At 54.8% G+C, this 21,369-nt stretch overlaps 9 protein-coding genes across 9 annotated transcripts; 5 read left to right on the forward strand and 4 right to left on the reverse strand.

Moving 5' to 3' along the window:
- The first annotated feature begins 447 nt into the window (after window positions 1-447).
- Window positions 448-2,524, forward strand: BDP81DRAFT_349258 (L-Aspartase-like protein). The gene is made up of 5 exons (XM_060586176.1): window positions 448-700; window positions 758-975; window positions 1,029-1,225; window positions 1,282-1,765; window positions 1,859-2,524. Exons 1-5 carry the CDS (start codon window positions 640-642, stop codon window positions 2,303-2,305), a joined length of 1,407 nt encoding a protein of 468 aa, XP_060445448.1. The 5' UTR covers window positions 448-639; the 3' UTR covers window positions 2,306-2,524.
- A 662-nt stretch (window positions 2,525-3,186) lies between these two features.
- BDP81DRAFT_394486 (eukaryotic translation initiation factor 2 subunit gamma) lies at window positions 3,187-4,869 on the forward strand (the record flags this gene model as incomplete). Its single annotated transcript, XM_060587967.1, has 3 exons — window positions 3,187-3,704; window positions 3,790-4,776; window positions 4,839-4,869. 3 exons carry the CDS (start codon window positions 3,187-3,189, stop codon window positions 4,867-4,869), a joined length of 1,536 nt encoding a protein of 511 aa, XP_060445449.1.
- A 377-nt stretch (window positions 4,870-5,246) lies between these two features.
- Window positions 5,247-7,250, reverse strand: BDP81DRAFT_29474 (uncharacterized protein). Its single transcript, XM_060583090.1, has 4 exons — window positions 6,870-7,250; window positions 6,414-6,797; window positions 6,017-6,348; window positions 5,247-5,963 (listed from the first exon to the last, which is right to left on the reverse strand). Exons 1-4 carry the CDS (start codon window positions 6,937-6,939, stop codon window positions 5,271-5,273), a joined length of 1,479 nt encoding a protein of 492 aa, XP_060445450.1. The 5' UTR covers window positions 6,940-7,250; the 3' UTR covers window positions 5,247-5,270.
- Window positions 7,251-9,375: 2,125 nt separating this feature from the next.
- BDP81DRAFT_319918 (Nsp1-like C-terminal region-domain-containing protein) lies at window positions 9,376-10,063 on the forward strand (the record flags this gene model as incomplete). Its single annotated transcript, XM_060584481.1, has 2 exons — window positions 9,376-9,816; window positions 9,875-10,063. The coding sequence occupies 2 exons, from the start codon at window positions 9,376-9,378 to the stop codon at window positions 10,061-10,063; spliced, it is 630 nt and encodes a 209-aa protein (XP_060445451.1).
- Window positions 10,064-10,541: 478 nt separating this feature from the next.
- Window positions 10,542-11,101, reverse strand: BDP81DRAFT_394489 (mitochondrial ATPase inhibitor, IATP-domain-containing protein; the record flags this gene model as incomplete). The annotated part of the gene is made up of 3 exons (XM_060587968.1): window positions 10,542-10,581; window positions 10,716-10,847; window positions 10,974-11,101. 3 exons carry the CDS (start codon window positions 11,099-11,101, stop codon window positions 10,542-10,544), a joined length of 300 nt encoding a protein of 99 aa, XP_060445452.1.
- A 2,991-nt stretch (window positions 11,102-14,092) lies between these two features.
- On the forward strand, window positions 14,093-15,294 carry BDP81DRAFT_29533 (14-3-3 domain-containing protein). The gene is made up of 5 exons (XM_060583094.1): window positions 14,093-14,250; window positions 14,307-14,613; window positions 14,667-14,908; window positions 14,962-15,032; window positions 15,087-15,294. Exons 1-5 carry the CDS (start codon window positions 14,190-14,192, stop codon window positions 15,216-15,218), a joined length of 813 nt encoding a protein of 270 aa, XP_060445453.1. The 5' UTR covers window positions 14,093-14,189; the 3' UTR covers window positions 15,219-15,294.
- A 708-nt stretch (window positions 15,295-16,002) lies between these two features.
- On the reverse strand, window positions 16,003-16,971 carry BDP81DRAFT_428464 (uncharacterized protein; the record flags this gene model as incomplete). The annotated part of the gene is made up of 1 exon (XM_060590426.1): window positions 16,003-16,971. A coding segment is annotated over exon 1 (611 nt), but the record flags the coding sequence as incomplete, so codon positions are not given.
- Window positions 16,972-17,248: 277 nt separating this feature from the next.
- BDP81DRAFT_394492 (uncharacterized protein) lies at window positions 17,249-17,896 on the reverse strand (the record flags this gene model as incomplete). Its single annotated transcript, XM_060587969.1, has 3 exons — window positions 17,249-17,284; window positions 17,341-17,401; window positions 17,505-17,896. 3 exons carry the CDS (start codon window positions 17,894-17,896, stop codon window positions 17,249-17,251), a joined length of 489 nt encoding a protein of 162 aa, XP_060445455.1.
- A 374-nt stretch (window positions 17,897-18,270) lies between these two features.
- On the forward strand, window positions 18,271-21,030 carry BDP81DRAFT_428466 (pre-mRNA-splicing ATP-dependent RNA helicase PRP28). The gene has a single exon (XM_060590427.1). It carries the CDS (start codon window positions 18,508-18,510, stop codon window positions 20,698-20,700), a length of 2,193 nt encoding a protein of 730 aa, XP_060445456.1. The 5' UTR covers window positions 18,271-18,507; the 3' UTR covers window positions 20,701-21,030.
- Window positions 21,031-21,369: the final 339 nt, after the last annotated feature.

A 21,369-nucleotide genomic window follows, 5' to 3' on the forward strand; every position in this document is an offset into this window, starting at 1 on the left:
CGGGATGCGGGATGGATGTTGGTACCTTGGATATGACCGGGCATGGGACTCCTCGAGAAGTCAGGTAGCCCGGCACCCCGGCTTAATGATCTGGAGTTACTAGAAGGAGCACGTTAAGGTATGGAGAGTTGTCTTTGCTCACAAACATCTCGACCGAGATGCTCAATAGTTTCCCGTGGCCATAGTGGCCCATCCGCAGCCAATCATGCTTATTGGCGGTCTCTTTCGCTTCTCTTGCTCTCTTTCGGAACAAATTGACACCGCATAAACTTCTGACCTGGCATTGTACTGTGCAGTAGAGCTCTTCCCTTCTGGTACTCTCCGGGGGTTGTGCCCCACCAAACACCCATACCTTCCGTGTCACGTGATGCCGGTATCGGCCCCACAAACCCCTCCTATGACTGCTCTCAATTGATCGACCCTTGAATTCCTTAATAAACTTTTCGACTTTGATGACTCCCGCCCTTACGTAGTTCTCTCGAGCATTTCAATTCCTTAGTATCCTCGGTGTTAGTGACTCACGCCCTTGATCTCGAACATCAATTGGTACAAGTACCCGCCATATCCTCCAGTGGTCTCATCGATTCCATTGATTTCATCGGCCTCGAAAGCGCAACGAACACGACAAACGCAACGAACATGGCCGAGAAAAAGGCAGACGCCCCGGCGGAGGGCATGCTCTGGGGTGGCAGGTTCACAGGTTCGAATATTCCGGGAACAAGCTTCGGATGCAGTATACTGACCTACCGGTGCGCAGGTGCAATTGACCCTCTTATGTACAAATACAATGCCTCCATCCGATTCGACAAGGCTCTCTACAGAGAAGATATCCTTGGATCGATTGCTTTTGCCAGGGCCAACTCCAAGGCTGGCATCATCAGCCAAGACGAATTCCAGGCGATTGAGCGTGGTTTGCTCCAAATCATGGAAGAATGGAAGCAGGGAACTTTCGCCATCATGCCGAATGACGAGGATGTGAGTGGCAGCTCAATTCACCTCAACTGCTCAAGACTAACACGCTGGGCCAGATTCACACGGCAAACGAACGTCGTCTGGGAGAGGTCATCGGCAAGGACACCGCGGGTAAGCTGCACACAGGTCGCAGCCGCAACGAGCAAGTTGTCGTTGATATGCGCATGTGGTTGCGCGATCGGATCCGCGAAATCGACAGCCAACTCGTTGATTTCCTCAAGGTCATTGTCACACGTGCCGGGTCTGATGAGATGTAAGTCTAGCCCCACCTCTGGCCAAAAGCGGCCCCCTGCTCACTGACAACCTCAGCGAATACCTCATGCCTGGATACACCCATCTGCAACGTGCCCAGCCAGTGCGGTGGTCTCAATGGCTCATGTCATATGCTGCTGCGTTCAAGCAGGATCTCGAGCGGTTACGCCAACTTTTCGAGAGGGTCAACCTGAGTCCCCTTGGTTGTGGCGCTCTGGCCGGTAACCCATTCCGAATCGATCGAGACATGATCGCTGAGGAGCTTGGTTTCAGCGGAATAACCTTGAACTCCATGAACACTTCGGCCGACCGCGATTTCATCATCGAGTTCCTTACCTGGAACTCGATCTTCACCAACCACATCAGCAGATGGGCTGAGGACCTCATCATATACTCGACATCAGAGTTTGGCTTCATTCGGCTGGCCGATGCCTACTGCACAGGTAGCTCTTTGATGCCTAACAAATTCAACGGAGACTCATTAGAGCTTCTGCGCGGCAAGTCAGGGCGTGCTTTCGGTCAAATGGCTGGCTTGATGATGGTGAGTCCGCATTTCAACCCCTCAGCCAGTTGCTATGGCTTTGAGGGTGACTAGGAGCGTATTGAGAGTAGCTACTAACTATCTACTTGCCAGACCGTGAAGAGCTTGCCATCTTGCTACAACAAAGATCTCCAGGAAGGGTGGGAGCCCATGCTGGATTCGGTTCAGACTGTGTCGGATAGTTTGGGCATAGCCAACGGTGTCATTGCTACCTTGAAGGTGCGGCCAGAGCGGATGAGGGCTGCTCTGGACAAGACGATGCTGGCCACTGATGTCGCAGAGTGGTTGGTGAGGAGGGGATGTCCGTTCAGAGAGGCTCACCACATCTCTGGACGCGTCGTTGCACTGTCTGAAAACACGGAAGTTTCGATGGACAAGCTGACTCTTGAGCAACTGCAAGCCATTGATTCTCGGTTCACAGCAGACATTGCGGAGGCATTCGAGTATGAGTCGAGTGTCGAGGCGAAGGATGCTAAGGGCGGTACCAGTAAATCAAGCGTGCTGGAGCAGATCCAGCTAGTCAAGGCTATGTTGATCTAGGGATTGTAGCGGGGCGCTTAGAGGTATAGAAAAAAGAATTCCACGATTGCATGTTAAACAATTACACTATTGCGGCATTCGAGGTACAAATTGGTTAAGCTCTATCAAGTTAAGATAAACGTCGAGATCTCAGGGTTATGGAATCTCTGGCAGCGTCACAAGGACTTAACCTGGAATATCGCGAGCAGCTTTGGCGTCAAGTCTTGATGCTGATAGGGCATGTGAAGCCCACTTTCCGTTCGAGACAGTATTTGCAACGGCTTCGTATAGGTTGACTTTATTGACTTTGCAAGCACTATCTTAGTCTACTGGTTACGAGTACGAACCTCGTGCCTTCCCTTCCTTCCCACAATTGATAATGAGGTGCTCCTACAAGATGGTATACAGTTTTCAACAAGGGGATTGCTGCATAAGGTCGATGAGAACATGTCGCACATGTAAGTTTGAAGGTATGAGTCAATTCATGTGACGCTGTCACCAAGTTCGTCCTTTCCCCAGGCAGGAAAGGTACGAATAAGGTACATTGGAGAGCAGAGGGCGGCAGGGTTGGGCGGGCAAAGGCCAGGCGGGGCACTTATCAGCTTATCGATCCCAAAGAGGTTAGCGCCGACTTTGACCACAGAATTCGAATCGACCCTCAGCGAGGTAAATTCCAGGTTGTTACTCATCGGAAGCAAATTTCGCGGATCAACCTCGACGTCACGAAACCCACGAACAAGAGGCCCCATCCTCCCTCTCCGGTACCGTCGAATACCTACAAATAATCACCTATTCAGTCATCAGGCGATCTAACTTCGAGAAAAAAGTCCGACGTCCCCCGACCCGACACAAGTCAACCTAGACGAATTTACCCCGCCATCCACCCACACCCCGTCGCGACAATGTCTGCCAACGGCGATAACAAGTACGACGACATCGAGTCGGAGTCCGACTCTGGCGAGTCCGTCGAGGAGCAGACCGAGCTCAACGAGGAGAAGACTCTCAAGCCCGCCCTCAAGAAGTCCTCCAACCCCGTCACCGCCGACACCACAGTTCAGCGCCCTACTCTGCCCCCGCAAACCGATCCCAAAGACCTCGACGTCAAGACCCTCAGCCCCCTCACCCCCGAGATTATCGCTCGCCAAGCAACAATCAACATCGGTACTATCGGCCATGTGGCCCACGGAAAGTCTACTGTCGTCAAGGCCATCTCCGGCGTTCAGACCGTTCGTTTCAAGAACGAGCTGATCCGTAACATCACCATCAAGCTTGGTTACGCCAATGCAAAGATCTACCAGTGCGACAACCAGGAGTGCCCTCGGCCGGGATGCTTCAGGAGTTACAAGAGTGAGAAGGAGGTCGATCCCCCTTGCGAGCGCGAGGGCTGCAGCGGCACCTACAGATTATTGCGCCACGTTTCGTAAGTAGCTGAAGTTCGGAGAGAGAGCTTACCCCGGAAATCGTGAATTGCAAGGAGTCGTGGCTAATATCATATCTCCACTTAGCTTCGTCGACTGCCCCGGTCACGATATTCTCATGAGCACCATGTTGTCAGGTGCCGCCGTCATGGACGCCGCCCTGCTGCTCATTGCCGGCAACGAAACCTGCCCCCAGCCCCAGACCTCTGAGCACTTGGCTGCCATTGAGATTATGAAGCTGGACAAGATCATTATCCTCCAGAACAAGGTCGATCTTATGCGCGAGGAGGCCGCCCAGCAACACTACCAGTCTATCCTGAAGTTCATCAGAGGTACCGTTGCCGGAAAGTCTCCCGTCATCCCCATCTCTGCCCAGCTCAAGTTCAACATCGACGCCGTCAACGAGGCCATCGTCAACACCATCCCCGTGCCCCCTCGTGACTTCACCCAGGACCCCCACATGATTGTTATTCGATCCTTCGACGTCAACAAGCCCGGTGCCGAGATTGACGACCTCAAGGGAGGTGTCGCTGGTGGTTCCATTCTGCACGGTGTCCTCAAGCTCGGCGACGAGATTGAGATCCGTCCCGGTATCGTCACGAGAGACGACAAGGGTGCCCTCAAGTGCACTCCCATCTTCAGCAGAATCGTCTCCCTCAACTCCGAGTTCAACGATCTCAAGTACGCCGTCCCCGGTGGTCTCATCGGTGTCGGTACCCGCATCGACCCCACCCTCTGCAGAGCCGATCGTCTCGTCGGTTTCGTCCTGGGTCTCAAGGGCCGCCTGCCCGAGATCTACAGCGAGATCGAGGTCAACTTCTACCTCCTGCGCCGTCTCCTCGGTGTCCGGACCGCCGACGGCAAGCAGGCCAAGGTCGCCAAGCTCACCAAGAACGAGGTCATCATGGTCAACATTGGTTCCACGTCCACCGGTGCCAAGGTTGCCGCCATCAAGAACGATGCCGCCAAGCTCGTCCTCACCTCCCCCGCCTGCACAAACATTGGCGAGAAGGTCGCTCTGTCCCGTCGTATTGAGAAGCATTGGCGTCTGATTGGTTGGGCCACCATCGCTGCGTAAGTTCATACTTCACAATTCTATATAATTAAGTTGCAAAAGAAAGCTAACGTTTATACAGTGGTGTCACTCTCGAGCCCAGCTCGTCTTAAATCGACAACTGTCCCAAATCAAATCAAAAAACCACAAAGTCTCAAAAGCCCATTCTTCAGCATCACAGGGAGTCTAAAAAAAGAATCAGTCAGTCTGGTAGAGAGCCGAATGAGGAGTCAGTCGTCGGGAGAAAGGGGGAAGGCGCGGATCCGGCAAAGTTTTTGAGTACCAGGCGGGTAATGAATGCACATGAACGAGGTTACCAACTACCGCGTAAGATTCAAATGACCAGGAGAGAGACTTCGAAATTCGCGAAATTTGAAGGTCCAAGATTCAAGGTCCATTTGACGGCGGGGGATTCGCGAGGGAAAGAAAAACAACGTACAAGGAAAAGCTAGACGGTGTATGCTGATAGATAGGCCTGGACGATGAATGAGCCCACTTTACTTTTCTATTATTTCTATTTCCTGACTTTGCGTGCATGCTTGACCAGGTTTTCTATCACGCCTTCAAAGGCCTCTCTGTCGCCTATCTTTTCGTCCGTCTTCTTGGTCCAGTACTCCAATACCTCCTTGGCCGTTCCCTCCATCGCCTTTAGCCTGTCCACGTGTGCCTTGAGCTCGTCGTCCGTCATGCCGTTTAGGGCCTCGTCCGTCGTCGTGCAGAGCTGCTTGGCCGATACGAGGTCCAGGTCCGGCACCGGCGGCGGTCCCTTCTTCTTGGATGACGCTGTCGGTTTGCCCTTTGAGTCGACAGACGTCGACGACGCGTTGGCGTCGGCCCGCACCCGTGACACGGACCGAGAATCTGATGATGTCCGCGGTGAGCCGGAGGGGACTTGCAGTGAGGGCAGCACGAGCTTCTTTTGCTTGGAGGCTGGGAGGATCTCGTCCAAGTCGACCGGCACGCCAAGCGAGACGAGGAAGAGACGGCGGATTCGCGAGCGGATCCAATCCGGGGGAGCTAGCGGCGGAGGTGCCACCAGCTGCGACCATAGTGAAGCACTGCGCGGTGTGAGGAAGATGGGGTTTTCTTTCGTCAGCGGTGGCGGGGAGTCGACGTCTAGGCTTTCTGGGGGGAAGAGGGTGTTGAGGTATGGGTCGATAGCTTGTAGGACGTCTTCGCCGTCTAAGCCGTCAAAGTCTGGTATATCCTGGATTGAGGTGTTAGAAAGGCCAAACCAAGCTTTGATTGCAGGGTGCTTACGAAAGGCAGTGACGGTACTTGTGGTAAGCTAGGCGCTGGAGCTGGAGCTGGAGCGGGAGCTTGGAATTCGGGTTCTTGAAAGCCATCTTCAAAGTCATCAAAGTCGGCGTCGGCTTCTGCACCCTCCTCAAAGTCGTCGAAATCGTCACCAAAGTCGTCATCATCAACCTCGTCACCGCCTTCAGCGTCATCGTCATCGTTATCAGCTGCATCGGGAGGCGGTGCAAGGCCGGCGCTAGACGGAGCAGACGAGAGAGCCGTCTTGGAGGGTTTCCGCTTCACGGCAGGCGAACTTGGTGTTGACGATAGCGCAGGTGATACAGGGGGGGAATCTACGAAAAATGACGCCAGGTCAACGACAAAGTGCTCTTTGATTTCAGGGATCTCTACATCGTACCGGAACTGCCACCCTCCTCAGTCTCGCCATCTGGCTTGACAACCAAGTCGGCTGGGGCGTCTGCCTTGCGCTTCTCCAAGAACTCCTCTGAGTGCGGCCCTGACTCGCCCGGGGCCTCCTCAACGACAGTCTTGGGAATGACTGGCGACTTGGGCGCACTGTCTGCGGTCGACGATGCCTCGCTACTGCCCTTCTCCTGGATTGCAATCTCGTCCGGCTCAGCATCACCCTCCCTCAAGCGGTACGCCTCCGTTCCAGGGACCTCGCCGTAGGACGGTTCATCGTCGACTTTCTCTACGCGGGTTTTGGGAATCGGTGACGTTCCGGGGCTAAGGGGAGCGGATTGCGCATCGGAGAAGTGGTCTTCTGAGTCGGAGGCGTTGGCTGCAGATTGTTAGACAAAAACGGCTGCACGATCATCAAGGGAGACATTGACAAGGGGTGGGGGGTGCTTACCCAGATCGTGTGCGCCAGGGTCGCTAGTTCCAGACCGTCTCGGCGGTGAAAGAGCCTCTTCGTCTGACATGATTCCGTTGGGAGCCCAACTGAGAGCTGTAGGAATAATAGGGTAATGTTTCTTGAGGTTACAACAAGCTGAGGCAGCTTAGGGAGTTATCGATGGTGGGAGAGAATAGGAGTGGGCAGTGGAGGGGGAGCCTGTCGATTAGCGGATACGTAATTGTGTGGGCCGAATAGGTAGCAACTAGCAAGAACGATATCCCCAACTCGATGATTTGAGGGCAACCGCAACTTTTGAAGGAATCAAGCAAAGGCAAGGGCTTGTTAGCACAAAGACGATTAGGAAGAATGTAAGCGGATTTTAAGGCTCTTGGGCTGGATGGCACGAGAAAAGCAGGCTCGCAGACGGCATCAAGCAAGCACCTCTTGCAGCTTCTAGACTCGCCCGCCAAGCATCACGTGGGGCATATCCCGGTTATTTCTGCGCTAGTACTTGATAGGCAACCTGTCCCTGGTCCTGGGTCTTTGGGCAGGTGCAGCGCGCCAGTCGCGTGGAGGCAAGGCCTGAAAGGCTGGAGCATCACAAAAAAAAAGCTGCCAACCATCATCACCAGTTGCAGCTTCCCCCAACAACCGGTAGCAACCATACGCCGCAACGAGTCAGCGCATATCTACGAGACAAATCCGATTGCTTCATCGACGACCAACAGAGCTTCAGGTGGTCGATTCGCACCTCAATGCGACGACACTGAACCCAACGATATACGATTTCCCAGACACCAGCTTGTTGTACGTAGCTCGCAAATAGCTTGCGAGACTTTGTCAGGCTTCATCTCGACAAGCCGCGATCGATTCACGAACCTTCCACACAATGTCGTTCAGCTTCGGTAACACGTCTACGCCGACGTCGAACAGCGGCTCGACCCCGGCAACCTCTGCGCCTGCATCTGGAGGTCTCTTTGGCGGCGCTGCTGCCTCCGGCGGCACTCCTAGCTTTTCTTTCGGTAACCTTGGAGGAGCGGCAGCTGGATCGAGCGCCAACACACCAGCTTCAGGCGGAGGACTTTTCGGGCAGAACACTGCACAAAAACCAGCAGGCGGCCTCTTTGGCGGTGGCACGCCGGCCGCTGCTGCAGGAACACCTGGATCGGCTGGAGGAGGTCTCTTTGGCGCCAAGCCGGCTGCCGGTGCTTCTTCGACTCCCGCATCTGGCGGCATGTTTGGAGGAGCCGGTGCTTCTACGCCTAGCACATCCACGCCGACTGGAGGACTCTTTGGTGGCGGCGCCGCTGCCTCGACCGGCACACCAGCCGCATCGTCAGGAGGCCTTTTCGGAGGCGCAGCGGCGAAGCCAGCTGGAGGTCTCTTCGGCGGCGGAAACACTGCCAGTCCTGCTCCTGGTGGAGGCTTGTTCGGTCAGAATGCCGCCGCGGGCTCGTCAACCACACCCGCTCCTGCCGCTGGAGGCCTGTTTGGCAACAAGGCTGCCTCAAGCAACCCCGCCGCTGGTGCTCCAGCAACCCAGGCCACTCCCGCAAAGCCTATGTTCTCTCTAGGAGGATCTACGACACCAGCCGGAGCTCCGCCTGCTGACAAGAAGCCAGCTACAGGGGGCCTGTTTGGCGGTGCTGCGCCGTCTGGATCCGCCGCGCCGTCTCCCTTCGGTGCTGCGACCGGCACCGCACAGTCCACGGCTGCTTCCACGGCCCAACCTGCCACCGGTGGAGGTCTCTTCGGTGGTGCGGCTCAGTCCAAGGCTGCATCTACAGCGCAGCCGGCCAGTGCCGGTGGTCTCTTCGGCGGACAAACACAACAGCAGCCCGCGGCTGCTGGTGGTCTTTTCGGAGGCCAGAAACCGGCAGCGCCCGCTCCTAGCTCTGGTGGTCTATTCGGCCAAGGAGCTGCCGCCACTACCTCAGCACAGCCGGCTTCCACTCCCGCCGCTCCCTCCGCCGCTGGCGGTGCGCTCTTTGGCGGCGCGAAGCCTGCCACTCCTACAACCTCAACACCAGCTGCTGCCCCTGCTGGTGGCCTGTTCGGCGGCAACACATCCTCCACGCCGGCTGCCGCGACACAGGCTGGCGCAAGTGCAGGAGGTCTGTTTGGTGGCGCAAAGCCTGCTCCTCCCTCAACTTCTACACCCACCACCGCAGCGGCACCTTCATCGCTGTTCGGCGGTACAGCTGCAGCAACACCCGCGAGCAAGCCTGCGAGCGGAGGACTCTTTGGGGCCACTCCGGCTGCCGGTACCTCTCAGCCAGCATCTACACCTGCGGCGACTGCGACCACTGCCGCTGCAACCACATCAGCCACCGCACCCAGCACAGCGGCATCGGCTGGTGGTTTATTCGGAGCCAAGCCAGCAGCTACACTGGCTGCTGGAATATCAGCTCAGGCCGGCACCACACCTGCTGCCGCATCTGCCACAACTGGCACCTCAAATACTCTCGCTGCCTCTACAACCGGTCCCACATCCCAGCTTCCTCGCCTGAAGAACAAGTCCATGGACGACATCATTACACGATGGGCCTCGGACCTGTCCAAGTACCAGAAGGACTTTAAGCACTACGCCAACCAGGTCGCCGATTGGGACCTGGGCCTGGTCGACAACGGTGAGAAGATTCAAAAGCTTTACCTCAACACCTTTGAGGCCGAGAAGGCGAGCCACGAGATTGAGCGCCAGCTCCAAGCCGTCGAGAGCCAGCAGGATGAGCTCGAAGACTGGCTGGACCGCTATGAGGCCGACGTCAAGGAGATGTTCTCCCGCCAGATGGGACAGGGTGAGACCCTTGCCGGACCCGACCAGGAGCGCGAGCGGACATACAAGCTCGCCGAGAAGCTCACGCAGAATCTCGACGAGAAGAGCAGAGACCTGTCCAAGATGGTCAAGGAGATCAACGATATTTCCGGTACTCTTAGCAAGGGCACCAAGCCTGAAGATCCCGTAAGTGATACTGATTTACCCAATATTGCGCCTACAAAGCTAATACCCCCATCTGTAGTTGAGCCAGATCGTTCGCGTTCTCAACGGCCACCTCGGCCAGCTCCAGTGGATCGACTCCAACGCCGCATCTCTGCAGGCCAAGGTCTCATCCGCGCAGAAGGCGAACAAAAACCTTGGCAGCCAGTACGGAGCGCCGGAGAACGACGCCGCGGAGAGCTTTTACAGATCTTACATGGGCCGGCGTTGATTAGGAACAGGATACACGGCAAAGGGTTCGTGGAAGAGTTTGTGTTTTGCTAGGCAGCTTAGGTTACGAGAGGAAGGATTTAGGAATTGCAACAACGAAAGACGACTCGGAAAGATCGGGGGTGTCATTAATCGCTCAAATTGAGGTAGACTGTATTGAACAGAAATGGGTCGCCTCGCAAGAATTGAGTTGGATGGTTTCGGCACCGCAAAGAATGGTGCATTGAACCACGAAGAGTACGTTGTAATAGTAGCCTAGACATGTGGGTGAATACCAGGTGTTTTTTTGATGATTTTACATAAGATTGAAAAGCTTCGAAGTTCAGACATTTGCTCGCGCGGAAATCATCAATCTTTGCTTCCATTTCCAGATTTGGTACATTTGTCCGGCTTCCTTAACTAAGCCTTCTCTCCATTGGTATTATCGCTTTGAAAGGACCTCCTCACTGAAGCGGGGGAAGTTGCATCTTGTTTTTGATTTAGTTGTTCTCGCCACCCTGGTTCTTGGTGATCTCGTCGCTGGTTTTTGAGCATCGTTAGCAAAAGAGTCTTGGGAAATTGAGCCATATGGAAAGCGACGTCATTGCAGCGCGAATGTAGCGGGTTTGGATGGGGACGGGGAAATGGATGGAAAGGATAGGTGGTGGACGAACATGTGGTCAGACAGCTGCTGGAGGTGGGCCTGCTGCTCGCTGAGCTTCTTCTTGAGCTCGAGGAGCTTCTCCTTCTCGCGCTGGCGGATGGCGTAGTCCTCGTTGGCCTTTTCGCGCTTCTGGAAGGCGTCGCTGCAGAGCAATTGTCAGCCTTGAGTTCATTTCTTTGTTGATCTGGTCGTTGTCGATTGACATGGTCGACGATAGAGCCCGGGGAATGACCGGTTGCGAGGAAAGGGCGGGAGAGAGAAGACTTACCCGCCTCCGTACTTGGAGGGAGCTCCAGTGTCGCCCTCGCTCATGGTGCGAGCAGTGGTGCTGAAGCAAGCTCTCGAGGCGAGGGTGAGGGGACGGGCCGCGGCCTTGGTAGCAGCGATGCGCATCATTTTGAAGAGGTATCTAGAGGGTGTCGGAAGAGGATTTGGGGGTTTCCAATTGGAGGTGTTTATGTTTTTGTAGTGAAGCAAGTTGGCCGATGACGATGGTGCAAGTTGGGCGGGTTTTGTGATAGGTTGGATTGTGGGGATTGGGGTGCTGGTAATGCCTGGAATAGCTCCTGCTCGGGGAAGGGGAGACAAGTTGCTAGCTCATTGGACAAGGAGGGGATGATCTGATCCTGTCAAACCAGGTGCCTAGATACTTTTTTGGTCGGGGGAGGGAGCTTTTGCTTACTCCGGTCCGTCCTTCTTCACCCGAGTATGGGGGTACGAGGATGTGATACGTCATACCCGGCGTGAGCGAGGTATATCGTTAACATGGACGGGCCGGCATTTCTCGGGTTCGGTGGATTGCGTTGACTAAGGTGAGCAGACGTAGACAAGCTACGCTGAGGTTACCTGGAGTGCCTGGATATGATTTCCACAGGCCACTCAGTGATGGTCAGCTGCTTGCGGCCAAATCGCGCTGACTCATTGAGCTGTGTACAAGATGGCCAAGCAGTCGATGGAGCTGTGATGCAATTGTGAGCATCCGCATAATCCCGTCCCGACCAACACGCGACAGGATATTCTGCTTCCATATCCTAGGCACCTTTCAAGATGGGAGATGCTATTCGTACGCTTGGATTGAGCTGCGAAAGATTCTCAGCTCCTACTAAGGGTTGTGAATTGCGTGGTGCTTCGTCTGGTGTGCCGGTGTTATTGCTCCGAAACGGCTTATGCATAAAATGGGGACACGCATATCTCCATGATCTATCCCGATGATTTCGTAGGTATTGCTCCGTATTCGTAGTCCACTGCGGGTTACATTCTCCAGGTAAGCACGTAGCCTTATCCGCCCTTGTTGTTATCTCCGGCAAGGCTGAATCTCCTTTTTCGACTAGGATGGCCCCCGGGACTGGGAGAGAGAGATGCGGGAGATCCGTCGCTTCAAAGGCGACCGATGGGGTGCCGGTGGTGTGTAGTCATTGTGGTGCGACGTCTCTCGTCTTTGTCTCGCAACCCGAGGTACCTTTTAGTGGAGAGGAGGCATCTGCCCTCTCCAGTGTACAGACTGTAGAGTACCTACCTACGCCGCGTGTAAGTGCTGCCTTGGCCAAACCTGAGATGGCTTCGTGGCTTCAGACTACTAGCGACGGAGAGGAAAGGCCGGTTTTATTTCTTCCCAACTCTCCTGCCATCCCCTCCTGCCAAGACAGGCAACGGCAGCCGAGGAAACACACGTTCTTAGTTCAAGGGGCCCCGGCTACGAACAGCAGTATGCAACCTACCTTGACGTGAGGTAAGATGCTTTTTGCTTTGAAAGACCTTGGGTCAGGCAGGGCAGTCTAATGTGACCAAAGAACGGAACAAGTGCCTGAACTCAAAGGATGAATGAGGGCACGGTGGCCGCTCGGCGATTGCATGAAAAGAAGAGACGAAGTGGGATGAGAGAAGACGGGAAGAGGGGTCTGGCCTCGCATCATCTTGCAGCTTGTATGATTTGGAGCGAGTATGTATATTACCCAGTTGATCTAAACTCTGAACCTGGGAGCAGAGTTTGGCCATGAAAAGCGAAGCAACAACAAACATAGTAACGTGATCTGGGCGTAGGAAAGTCGAAGCTGGATAACAGCAGCGAGCTGGTATCAGAAGTCATCTTCTTCGAGGCCTTGGATTGGTGCCAGGTTGCCCGTGGCGCAGCATGCTTTCTATCTAGTGAGTGCCTTGATCATGTCCGTACCTGAATTCAAGGCCATCCACGAGCAACGAGAGTAAGACCATGTCGAGTGAGATGCCCTGGGGAGAGAGCACGGCACCGGGGAATTGGACCCGAAGAAAGGAAGCGGAAAGAGGCATGAGATGTACCTTTGCGTATCCCCCACTTTCTGTCGTAGAGTCAGGTTCCATTGGCAACGTACCTTAAATTAAGGCAGGAGAAGAAGGCACGGGAGTTTGGATAGGCATTGAGGATGCGTGGGATGGTAAGGTACGTTTGGAGAGACTTTGGGGGCTCTCGAGGGGTACCTCTCAGCCGCAGAGCACAGCCGCAATACCTGACGCTACCCCGGGATGATTCACGTGAGCCGGCCATTCCAGGGCTAGCACGCCGCAGATGGGGATTGGTTGAGACGCCCCTCGACGGTGACTGGCCAGAGCGTGGCTCACCAGCCCAGTGTGTCCCTGCCCATGGAACCTGGCACTGGGCAGGAAGTCAACCACTCAAGTCGGGTCCCGTCCAGTCCAGTCGGTGCGGCAGCAGCCACCCCCCCCCCCTCCTACCTGCTTTAACTTACGTCTACCTACCGCCCCGGCGTTTCCCCCCCCCCCAGTCAGTCCAGTCGCCTTGCCTTGTCTTGCCTGGGCCACCTCACGTATTGTGCAGCCCAGAGCCCCTTCCTCAATTTCAATCCATCACCTTTTCGTCTCATCCATTTCTCAACTTCACAAAACTCTCGCACTACCTTTGCAAAACCGCCCACACCCGCCTCTATTTACCCTTCGTCACGCTCTCTTCCCCTGCTCCGATCCAGCTCGAGTCTCGACACGGGAATCTTCCATTGACAACTTATTCATCGTTCCACCTGAACATCCCCGCCAACCTCAAAACATCGCACCAAGGTACGTGGTCCCCTCCCCCCATCACCCCCGTGCCCCCTCTGTCGTCATCGCATCCCTCGCCGCAATCTCCTTCCACCGATTCCCAACAACCGCCTCTTGCCGACTTGCGTCGACCGCTTCACGAAACTGCCATCCGCTCCTCTTTCTGCATCGATTGAGACCTTCACCGACACTGCGCGCCCTATCTTGATCGGTCAGGCGCAAAACCCCACCAGGAGCGGGGGGCCGAAGCCAAGTCATGAAGTCAGCGAGGCGCATACGCCGCAACTCGTCCTTCTCCCGTTGAATTCACCCCGTCGCTCTTCCGAAATCAATTTGCGCCTCCATTCGCCGACTTGTCCAAATCTCACATTCACAATACACTTGGAACGCAGTTTTGGTCTCGTCTCCTGACACGTGCTAATCAATCCTGACGCTCTAGATACCAACCGCCACAATGGGTCAGGATGATGCTGTGTACTTGGCCAAGCTTGCTGAGCAGGCTGAGCGCTACGAGGGTATGTGGCCGTTGCCCATCGAAAACGATGGATTATACTGATGATTGGGCTTCCAGAGATGGTCGAGAACATGAAGATCGTCGCCTCTGAGGACCGTGACCTCACCGTCGAGGAGCGCAACCTCCTGTCTGTTGCCTACAAGAACGTCATCGGTGCCCGCCGTGCCTCGTGGAGAATCGTCACCTCCATCGAGCAGAAGGAGGAGTCCAAGGGCAACTCCTCCCAGGTTGGCCTTATCAAGGAGTACCGCCAGAAGATTGAGGCCGAGCTTGCCAAGATCTGCGACGACATTCTCGATGTCCTCGATGCCCACCTCATCCCTTCTGCCAAGTCTGGCGAGTCCAAGGTCTTCTACCACAAGATGTAAGGATTCGCGTCTCTCTCGGTATCGAACGCTGTGCTGACATTTCCTATAGGAAGGGTGACTACCACCGCTACCTTGCCGAGTTCGCCGTTGGCGATCGCCGCAAGGACTCTGCCGACAAGTCCCTCGAGGCTTACAAGGCTGCCACCGAGGTTGCCCAGACCGAGCTTCCCCCCACCCACCCCATCCGCCTCGGCCTCGCCCTCAACTTCTCCGTCTTCTACTACGAGATCCTCAACGCCCCCGACCAGGCTTGCCACCTTGCCAAGCAGGCTTTCGATGATGCCATTGCCGGTGTGTACCGTCCCACTCGAAGCAAGTGCAACTCACTGACAACTCCTCTACAGAGCTTGACACCCTTAGCGAGGAGTCTTACAAGGATTCTACCCTCATCATGCAGCTTCTCCGTGACAACCTGGTAAGATGACCCGGCCAGCAATACAAAAGACTTTACGCTGACAACGAAATACAGACCCTCTGGACCTCTTCTGAGGCTGAGCCCGCGGCGTCAGGCACTGCCGAGGCCCCCGCCGCCGCCAAGGAGGAGGGTGCCTCCGCCGAGGCGCCGGCCGCTGCTGCCTCTGAGGAGCCCAAGGCTGAGTAAGGTGTGATTGGTCTCGTAGCATTCTGCAACCTGCGTTCATCGCCGGATTTGGGTGGACTGGTGTCTACGGAGTGTGGACTGGAGATTTCGTTTTTGCGAATCGGCATCGTTTAGGCAATACACACAAGAATTGTGAAGGGGTTGATTTTTCCTAGCACGGGGCTGGCTGGGGGCTAAAGAAGAGCATTTTGGAGGTTGATTCCACGTTTGCTTTTTTAGACTCTAATGCAAGGCCGTCTGGACAACAACAAAAAAAGACTAAAATTGCTTTCAAAGAAGCACATCCGGCAAACCAGTTTTGAAAATCGTGTGACAATTGTTTGGTATTGCCACTATCTTTGACCTGGTGATGGTGGAAGTTTGTTGAAAAGTGTTCTGTAATATTGGGATACTGCCCACTTGGGTTGACAGGTGAACTGGGGTAACTCGACAGTTTCGAACTAAAGTGAGATGTAGATGGGCAAATTTGAGAAGTCAATTCTAGTATAGATGGCCAAGGCCCCCGCATACAGGTTGAGGAGTAGGTTAGAGACTATTAAAAGACCAATATGCAAGCCAGACTCATGGGATTGGCTGGAGAGATCATTGCCAATGACATAAATACTGGACAGTGGAGGGTGGTGATCTGTTAGGGAGAGGCTTCTAAATACCCGAGATGTGAAGGAGAATGATACTGGCCACGGAGTTGAGGTTGGCTGAGAGGAAGGTCCTCATCTTGGCCCGGTAAGAGTCGTGTGATATGAAGGCGCGTTACTTAATTGTAAGGCTCACATGAGGGATCGATTCGGTTGACACTTTACTCATTTGAAGCTATGAGTGAACGAGACAATAGCATTGACACATTATCAATCCAACGAATAGGGACTCGTGGCCTCTTTTCAAATTTGTTTTGTGTTTCATTTTGAACTTCGTCTGAAAACTTCTTCCCACATTATCAATCATCCGAGACCACGGCAAAGTGAACCTTCATCCAAAGACTACAATCCTGACAGCCGACGAGCAGCTCTCCGTTCTCGCCCGCCTCCTCCAGGTCCGCCTCGGTGAAGAGGAAGCCGCGCGGGTTGCCGCACCGGCAGCTGCGGTACCAACAGCACTCAGCAGCCTCGGGGTCTTCTGAGGAAGGCTCTTCGACTTCCAGGTCGTCGAGGTCGACGACTTCGATGCCCGTCTGAAAGGACTTTTCTTCGTCGCCGTTGCCGCGCTGGAGGCCTTGGTTGTTTGGTGCCAGGTCCAGGGCGCGGTCGTATTCTGCCCTCTGCTTTGGGTCTGAGAGGACTTTGTAGGCTGATGAGATTTGGTCGATTGAAAAGGTGGCGGAAGGAGAAGAAGAGGAGTGAGATGGTGCTCGGGAAGTTGGGCCAGTTGCAGGAATACTCTTGAGTTGTGGGTATTTGTCCGGGTGGTTTTGGAGGAGGGCGCGGTGGTAGGCCCGTTTGATGATTTGCTGCGGCCCCGCCGTGGTTGACTGTTCTTGGACGAGTTTGCGACTTATACCCAGGATCGTGTAGTGCGTGTGCCCTTGTCCCGGAGCCGTAGATGAAGAAGTCATTTTGGGCCAGAGGGGAAGTTTTGTGGCAGAGCGACGGCGGCGGCGGCGGACAGGGCCGCTTTGGATTGCGGGCTGTCGTTTTGGGATTGTAAGTGAAAATTTCCCTGGCGAATTGGAGTTTTTGAGAAGCTTGTTTCTGCGGGGATCACGTGAGTGGTTTGTGGTTGAGGGATTAACTGGAAATTGAACTTCTGAATTCGCCTTCCAAGACGTGACCAGTAGAGTCTTTCCTTGTCGAGTTGTCCTAGAAATTCTTGTCAATATGCACCAACATATGAGAATGTGGTGGAGGAGTTATCATGTCGCTCTCGTCGCCCAGACTTGGGGAAATCCCCAACACATCACCAGGGGGGGGGGGGGGGGGGGGGGCATTCAAACGGCGGGAGTTGGTCGAGTTCGTTTCTTATACATGATAATACATGGTATATGTACATCGTCTATGGTATTGACGCAGCGCAAAGGAATAGTCCGAATAGAGCGCTTATTTGGGGAATCTTGTCCAGTTCTTCTTTCCAACCTAGTGCAACTTTGTTAGTAAACCACATCTAGAAACACCTGATGTTGTACGCTTACCTTCTTCCACTCCTTGATGAGCTTCGGCATCACCAACACGGCTGCTCTCCTCTTCTCCATTCTGCAAGCACATGGTTAGCATTTCTTTCTGCCTGATCTGACCAAAAGTTCAAGAGCCCAAAGAGGTTTCCTCGACTGCGAAATGTAGGGGTAAGAGACCATACCTGGGCTGCACCATCCTCTCGTGAATCTTTCCCTTGACCTTTTGTCCGACACCGGTACCCTTGACCCTCAATCCGTGCTCGACGCGGTGCGCGATCCTGTACTCGGTGCCCTTGACCGTCGGGGGCAGCAGCTCCTCGACGCCGTGCTGGCGCGCGAGCTTGACGATCTCGGCCTGGCGGCGCATGGAGTAGACGGGGTCGTGCCACTTGCCCGTGGCGGCGTGCTTCTGCGACTTGAAGGGGTTCGGGGTGATCTCCTGGAAGCCCGTTTTGGGCGTCGTCGCCGCCATGTTGTGAGGCAGGATGGCGGCGGGCGGCCAGCGGGCGAAGAAGCGCTGGAGTTGTGCCGGCAGCGTCTTTGCCAGCTGGATGTATTGCTCGGCGGCGGCCATTGTGGGTGGTTCGTTCGTTCAGTACACTACTTTTTTTTATGTCCTCCGATGCAGGCGCTGTGGCATTGCCAGGTCGTTGTCGTGAACGGGAGTGGAGGGTTTCGTCGGGCGATTTCTCTTCGTCGGTTTCGTTCGGGGATGCTCTCAATCGATACGCTGGACAAATTTGGGAGCGACCAGCCTTATCCACCCCTGTAGGTGCATACGACTGACAGGGGTGGGAGCTTGGGAAAGAATTGCCGGAAAGTTTGCGATCTGATTGGGTCGCATTTGTGTGGCGCCTTCTATCTTGTGGCGCAAATCGCAGCCTTCTCTTGAGGTATCTGAAATAAATCGCCCATCTTCAACTTCTGGAATACACAGTCACCAGACGCCACCCGAAATCCCAGGTACTCGAAGGCTTCGCAGGGGATAGATTAATACTTCCTCATTTGTTACATTCACAGCGGTCAGTGAAACCGTGGACCTCGCAGCAACGAAATTCCATCGGTTTCGGCATCTACCTGACACGCATCGCCATACGATTACTAGGCAGGCGATCGCAACGAAGATCTCTGCCGTCAGCATCCTCTCCTTTGTTTGCTCGTCACAACACCACAACAAACCCGACCATGAGCGCCAACCAAGCGAAGAAGGTTCCTTTGGACCTCGAAGAGATTCTCAAGAAGAAGAAGGCCGCCGACGCTGCATCATCGAAGCTACGATTCATCCCAAAGAAGGAGCGAGAGCGCCAAGCAGCAGAAAAGGCCAAGCAGGAAGAAGAAGAGCGCAAGCGCAAGGCCGAGGAGGATGCGAAAAAGAAGGCAGATCTCGAAAGGAAATGGGCATCCGAGGCGAACGGCGCGGGCGATAACAGAGCGCAGAATGGATATGGGAGCAGAGTGCCTACCGGACCAAAGGCCATGAATGGCACGGAAAACGGCAGGGATGGTCGAGGCGCCGGAGGCCGGGGGCGGGAAAAGCCAGAACGCAAGACGACAACGAAGGATGGCAAGGAAAAGAAGACGGCGGAAGCTATCGAGGCCGACCTGCTGCGCAACCGGTATCTCGGGCCTGAGGTGAACAAACAGTCCAACTTCTCGGTTAAGAAGAAGCGCAAGAGGGCAACCGAGTTCAAGTTCGAATGGGACGCGGAAGAAGACACCACACTCGAGAACGACCCGATGTACGAATCCAACTCGACAACCCTGAAATCCTACACATTCGGCAGTCTGTCTGGCGAGTACACTGAAGAAGCCGAAGAGATTGCGAGAAGAAGGGCAAGGATGATTGAGGAGAGAGACCGCGAATTCGGAAAGCAACGGGCAAAGGAATTCATGGAGGACTTCTACAAAGCACGAGAGAAGGCAAAGGAGCGCGCAGACCGGTCAGGCCTGGGCAAGCACTGGTCGAAAAAGACACTCGAGGACATGCGAGAACGCGACTGGAGAATTTTCAAGGAAGACTTTGGCATTGCGACAAAGGGTGGCCTCATCCCCAACCCGATGCGCAGCTGGAAAGAGTCAGGGTTACCGCGAAGGCTACTGGAGATCGTCGACAGGGTCGGCTACAAGGACCCTTCGCCCATTCAGAGAGCAGCCATTCCTATCGCGATGCAGGCTCGAGATCTCATCGGTGTGGCTGTCACTGGTTCGGGTAAAACTGCAGCGTTTCTTCTGCCGTTGCTGGTCTACATCTCGGATCTGCCGCCCTTGACTGAAATCAACAAAAACGACGGAGCGTACGCCCTTATTCTGGCGCCTACGCGTGAATTGGTCCAGCAAATTGAAACTGAAGCGCACAAATTCGCCGACCCGCTTGGCTTCAACGTAGTCAGCATCGTGGGTGGTCACTCAATGGAGGAACAGGTGCATGCATTGGGCAAAGGTGCCGAGATTATCGTCGCAACTCCCGGTCGTCTGGTTGATTGTATCGAAAGACGCGTCCTTGTCCTGTCTCAATGCTGCTACGTCATCATGGATGAAGCAGATCGGATGATCGATCTCGGTTTCGAGGAGTCGGTGAACAAGATTCTTGATGCCCTCCCGGTGACCAACGAGAAGCCCGACACGGATGATGCGGAAAATGCGACCTTGATGAAGAGTTATCTCGGCGCCAGGGATAGGTACAGACAGACGATGATGTACACGGCCACGATGCCGCCGACTGTCGAGAAAATTGCGAGAAAGTACCTCCGGCGCCCGGCCATCGTCACAATCGGTAATGCTGGCGAGGCCGTCGACACGGTTGAGCAAAGGGTCGAGATGGTGTCCGGCGAGGACAAGAAAAAGAAGCGATTGCAGGAGATTCTTGCCGCTGGAGAATTTGCCCCGCCTATCATCGTATTCGTCAACATCAAGCGCAATTGCGACGCTGTCGCGCGAGACGTCAAGCAGATGGGTTACTCTGCAGTTACGCTACACGGAAGCAAGACGCAGGAGCAGAGAGAGGCGGCGCTGGCGTCGGTTCGCAACGGGCAGACGCAGGTTCTCGTGGCAACGGACCTGGCAGGAAGAGGTATCGACGTGCCAGACGTCAGTCTCGTCATCAACTTCAACATGGCGACCAGCATCGAGAGTTACACGCATCGTATCGGTCGTACGGGTCGCGCGGGCAAGAGCGGTGTTGCCATCACGTTCTTGGGCAACGAGGATGCGGACCTCTTCTACGACCTGAAGCAGATGCTCTCCAAGAGCTCCATCTCGCGTGTGCCCGAGGAGCTTCGGCGGCACGAGGCCGCGCAGCAGAAACCCACGCGAGGGCACAAGAGAGCCGGTGGAGAGGAGCAGCAGTCGTCAGGCAAGGGGGGTCAGTGGGGCGCCTAATGTAGGGTAATGGGTGACGGTAGCATGGCGAGTGGATGAGAAAAAGAGACTGAATAGATGAAAGTGGACTAGGTCCGGCCTCATAGATTATCGTGATAATCTGATCTGATAAAAATCTTATGTCCGAGCCATTATCGTCGGCGCCTCGGTTCTTTTAGCGTCTCTACTTTTGTGCCGTTTGTGCTGTTACCCTCCACACCATGGCATGTTGGTTGTTTTTGACAAAAGTTGTGTCTGATCATTGTGGGTGTTCATGTACGCCACCCAAGACCTTATTTGATCCCCAAAATTATTGTTCGTTGTTGGACATCTGTTCCAACAGATTGGCCACCTCAAGTATCTTTCTTCTCAGTGGTACCTAGTAAGGTGATGAATGCATCTTGGTTCCTGCCCAGATGGCGGGGCATGTTGCTGTGCCTGACACCGACAGCGGGGAAGGATTCAACTCCCGCCCTCATCGGTTCGGGGTTTCCAAGAACTCACACGACTGCCTAGCTCCCGCCGACCAAGACTGGCAGGGCACTTCAGAGTTAACCCCACCATAAAGAGCACTTTTACGCAATGTTCCTCCCTCGGTCTGATGTCAGGCCCCCCGGGATGTTCTAGGCTTGGAAAGTGCGCCTAGTGTCCCGCAGCGAGACGCAGAAAGCAGTGCCCGACGAAATGGAC

Source organism: Colletotrichum phormii (genome assembly GCF_030913505.1).
Source record: "Colletotrichum phormii strain CBS 102054 chromosome Unknown BDP81scaffold_10, whole genome shotgun sequence".
NCBI lineage: Eukaryota > Fungi > Ascomycota > Sordariomycetes > Glomerellales > Glomerellaceae > Colletotrichum > Colletotrichum phormii.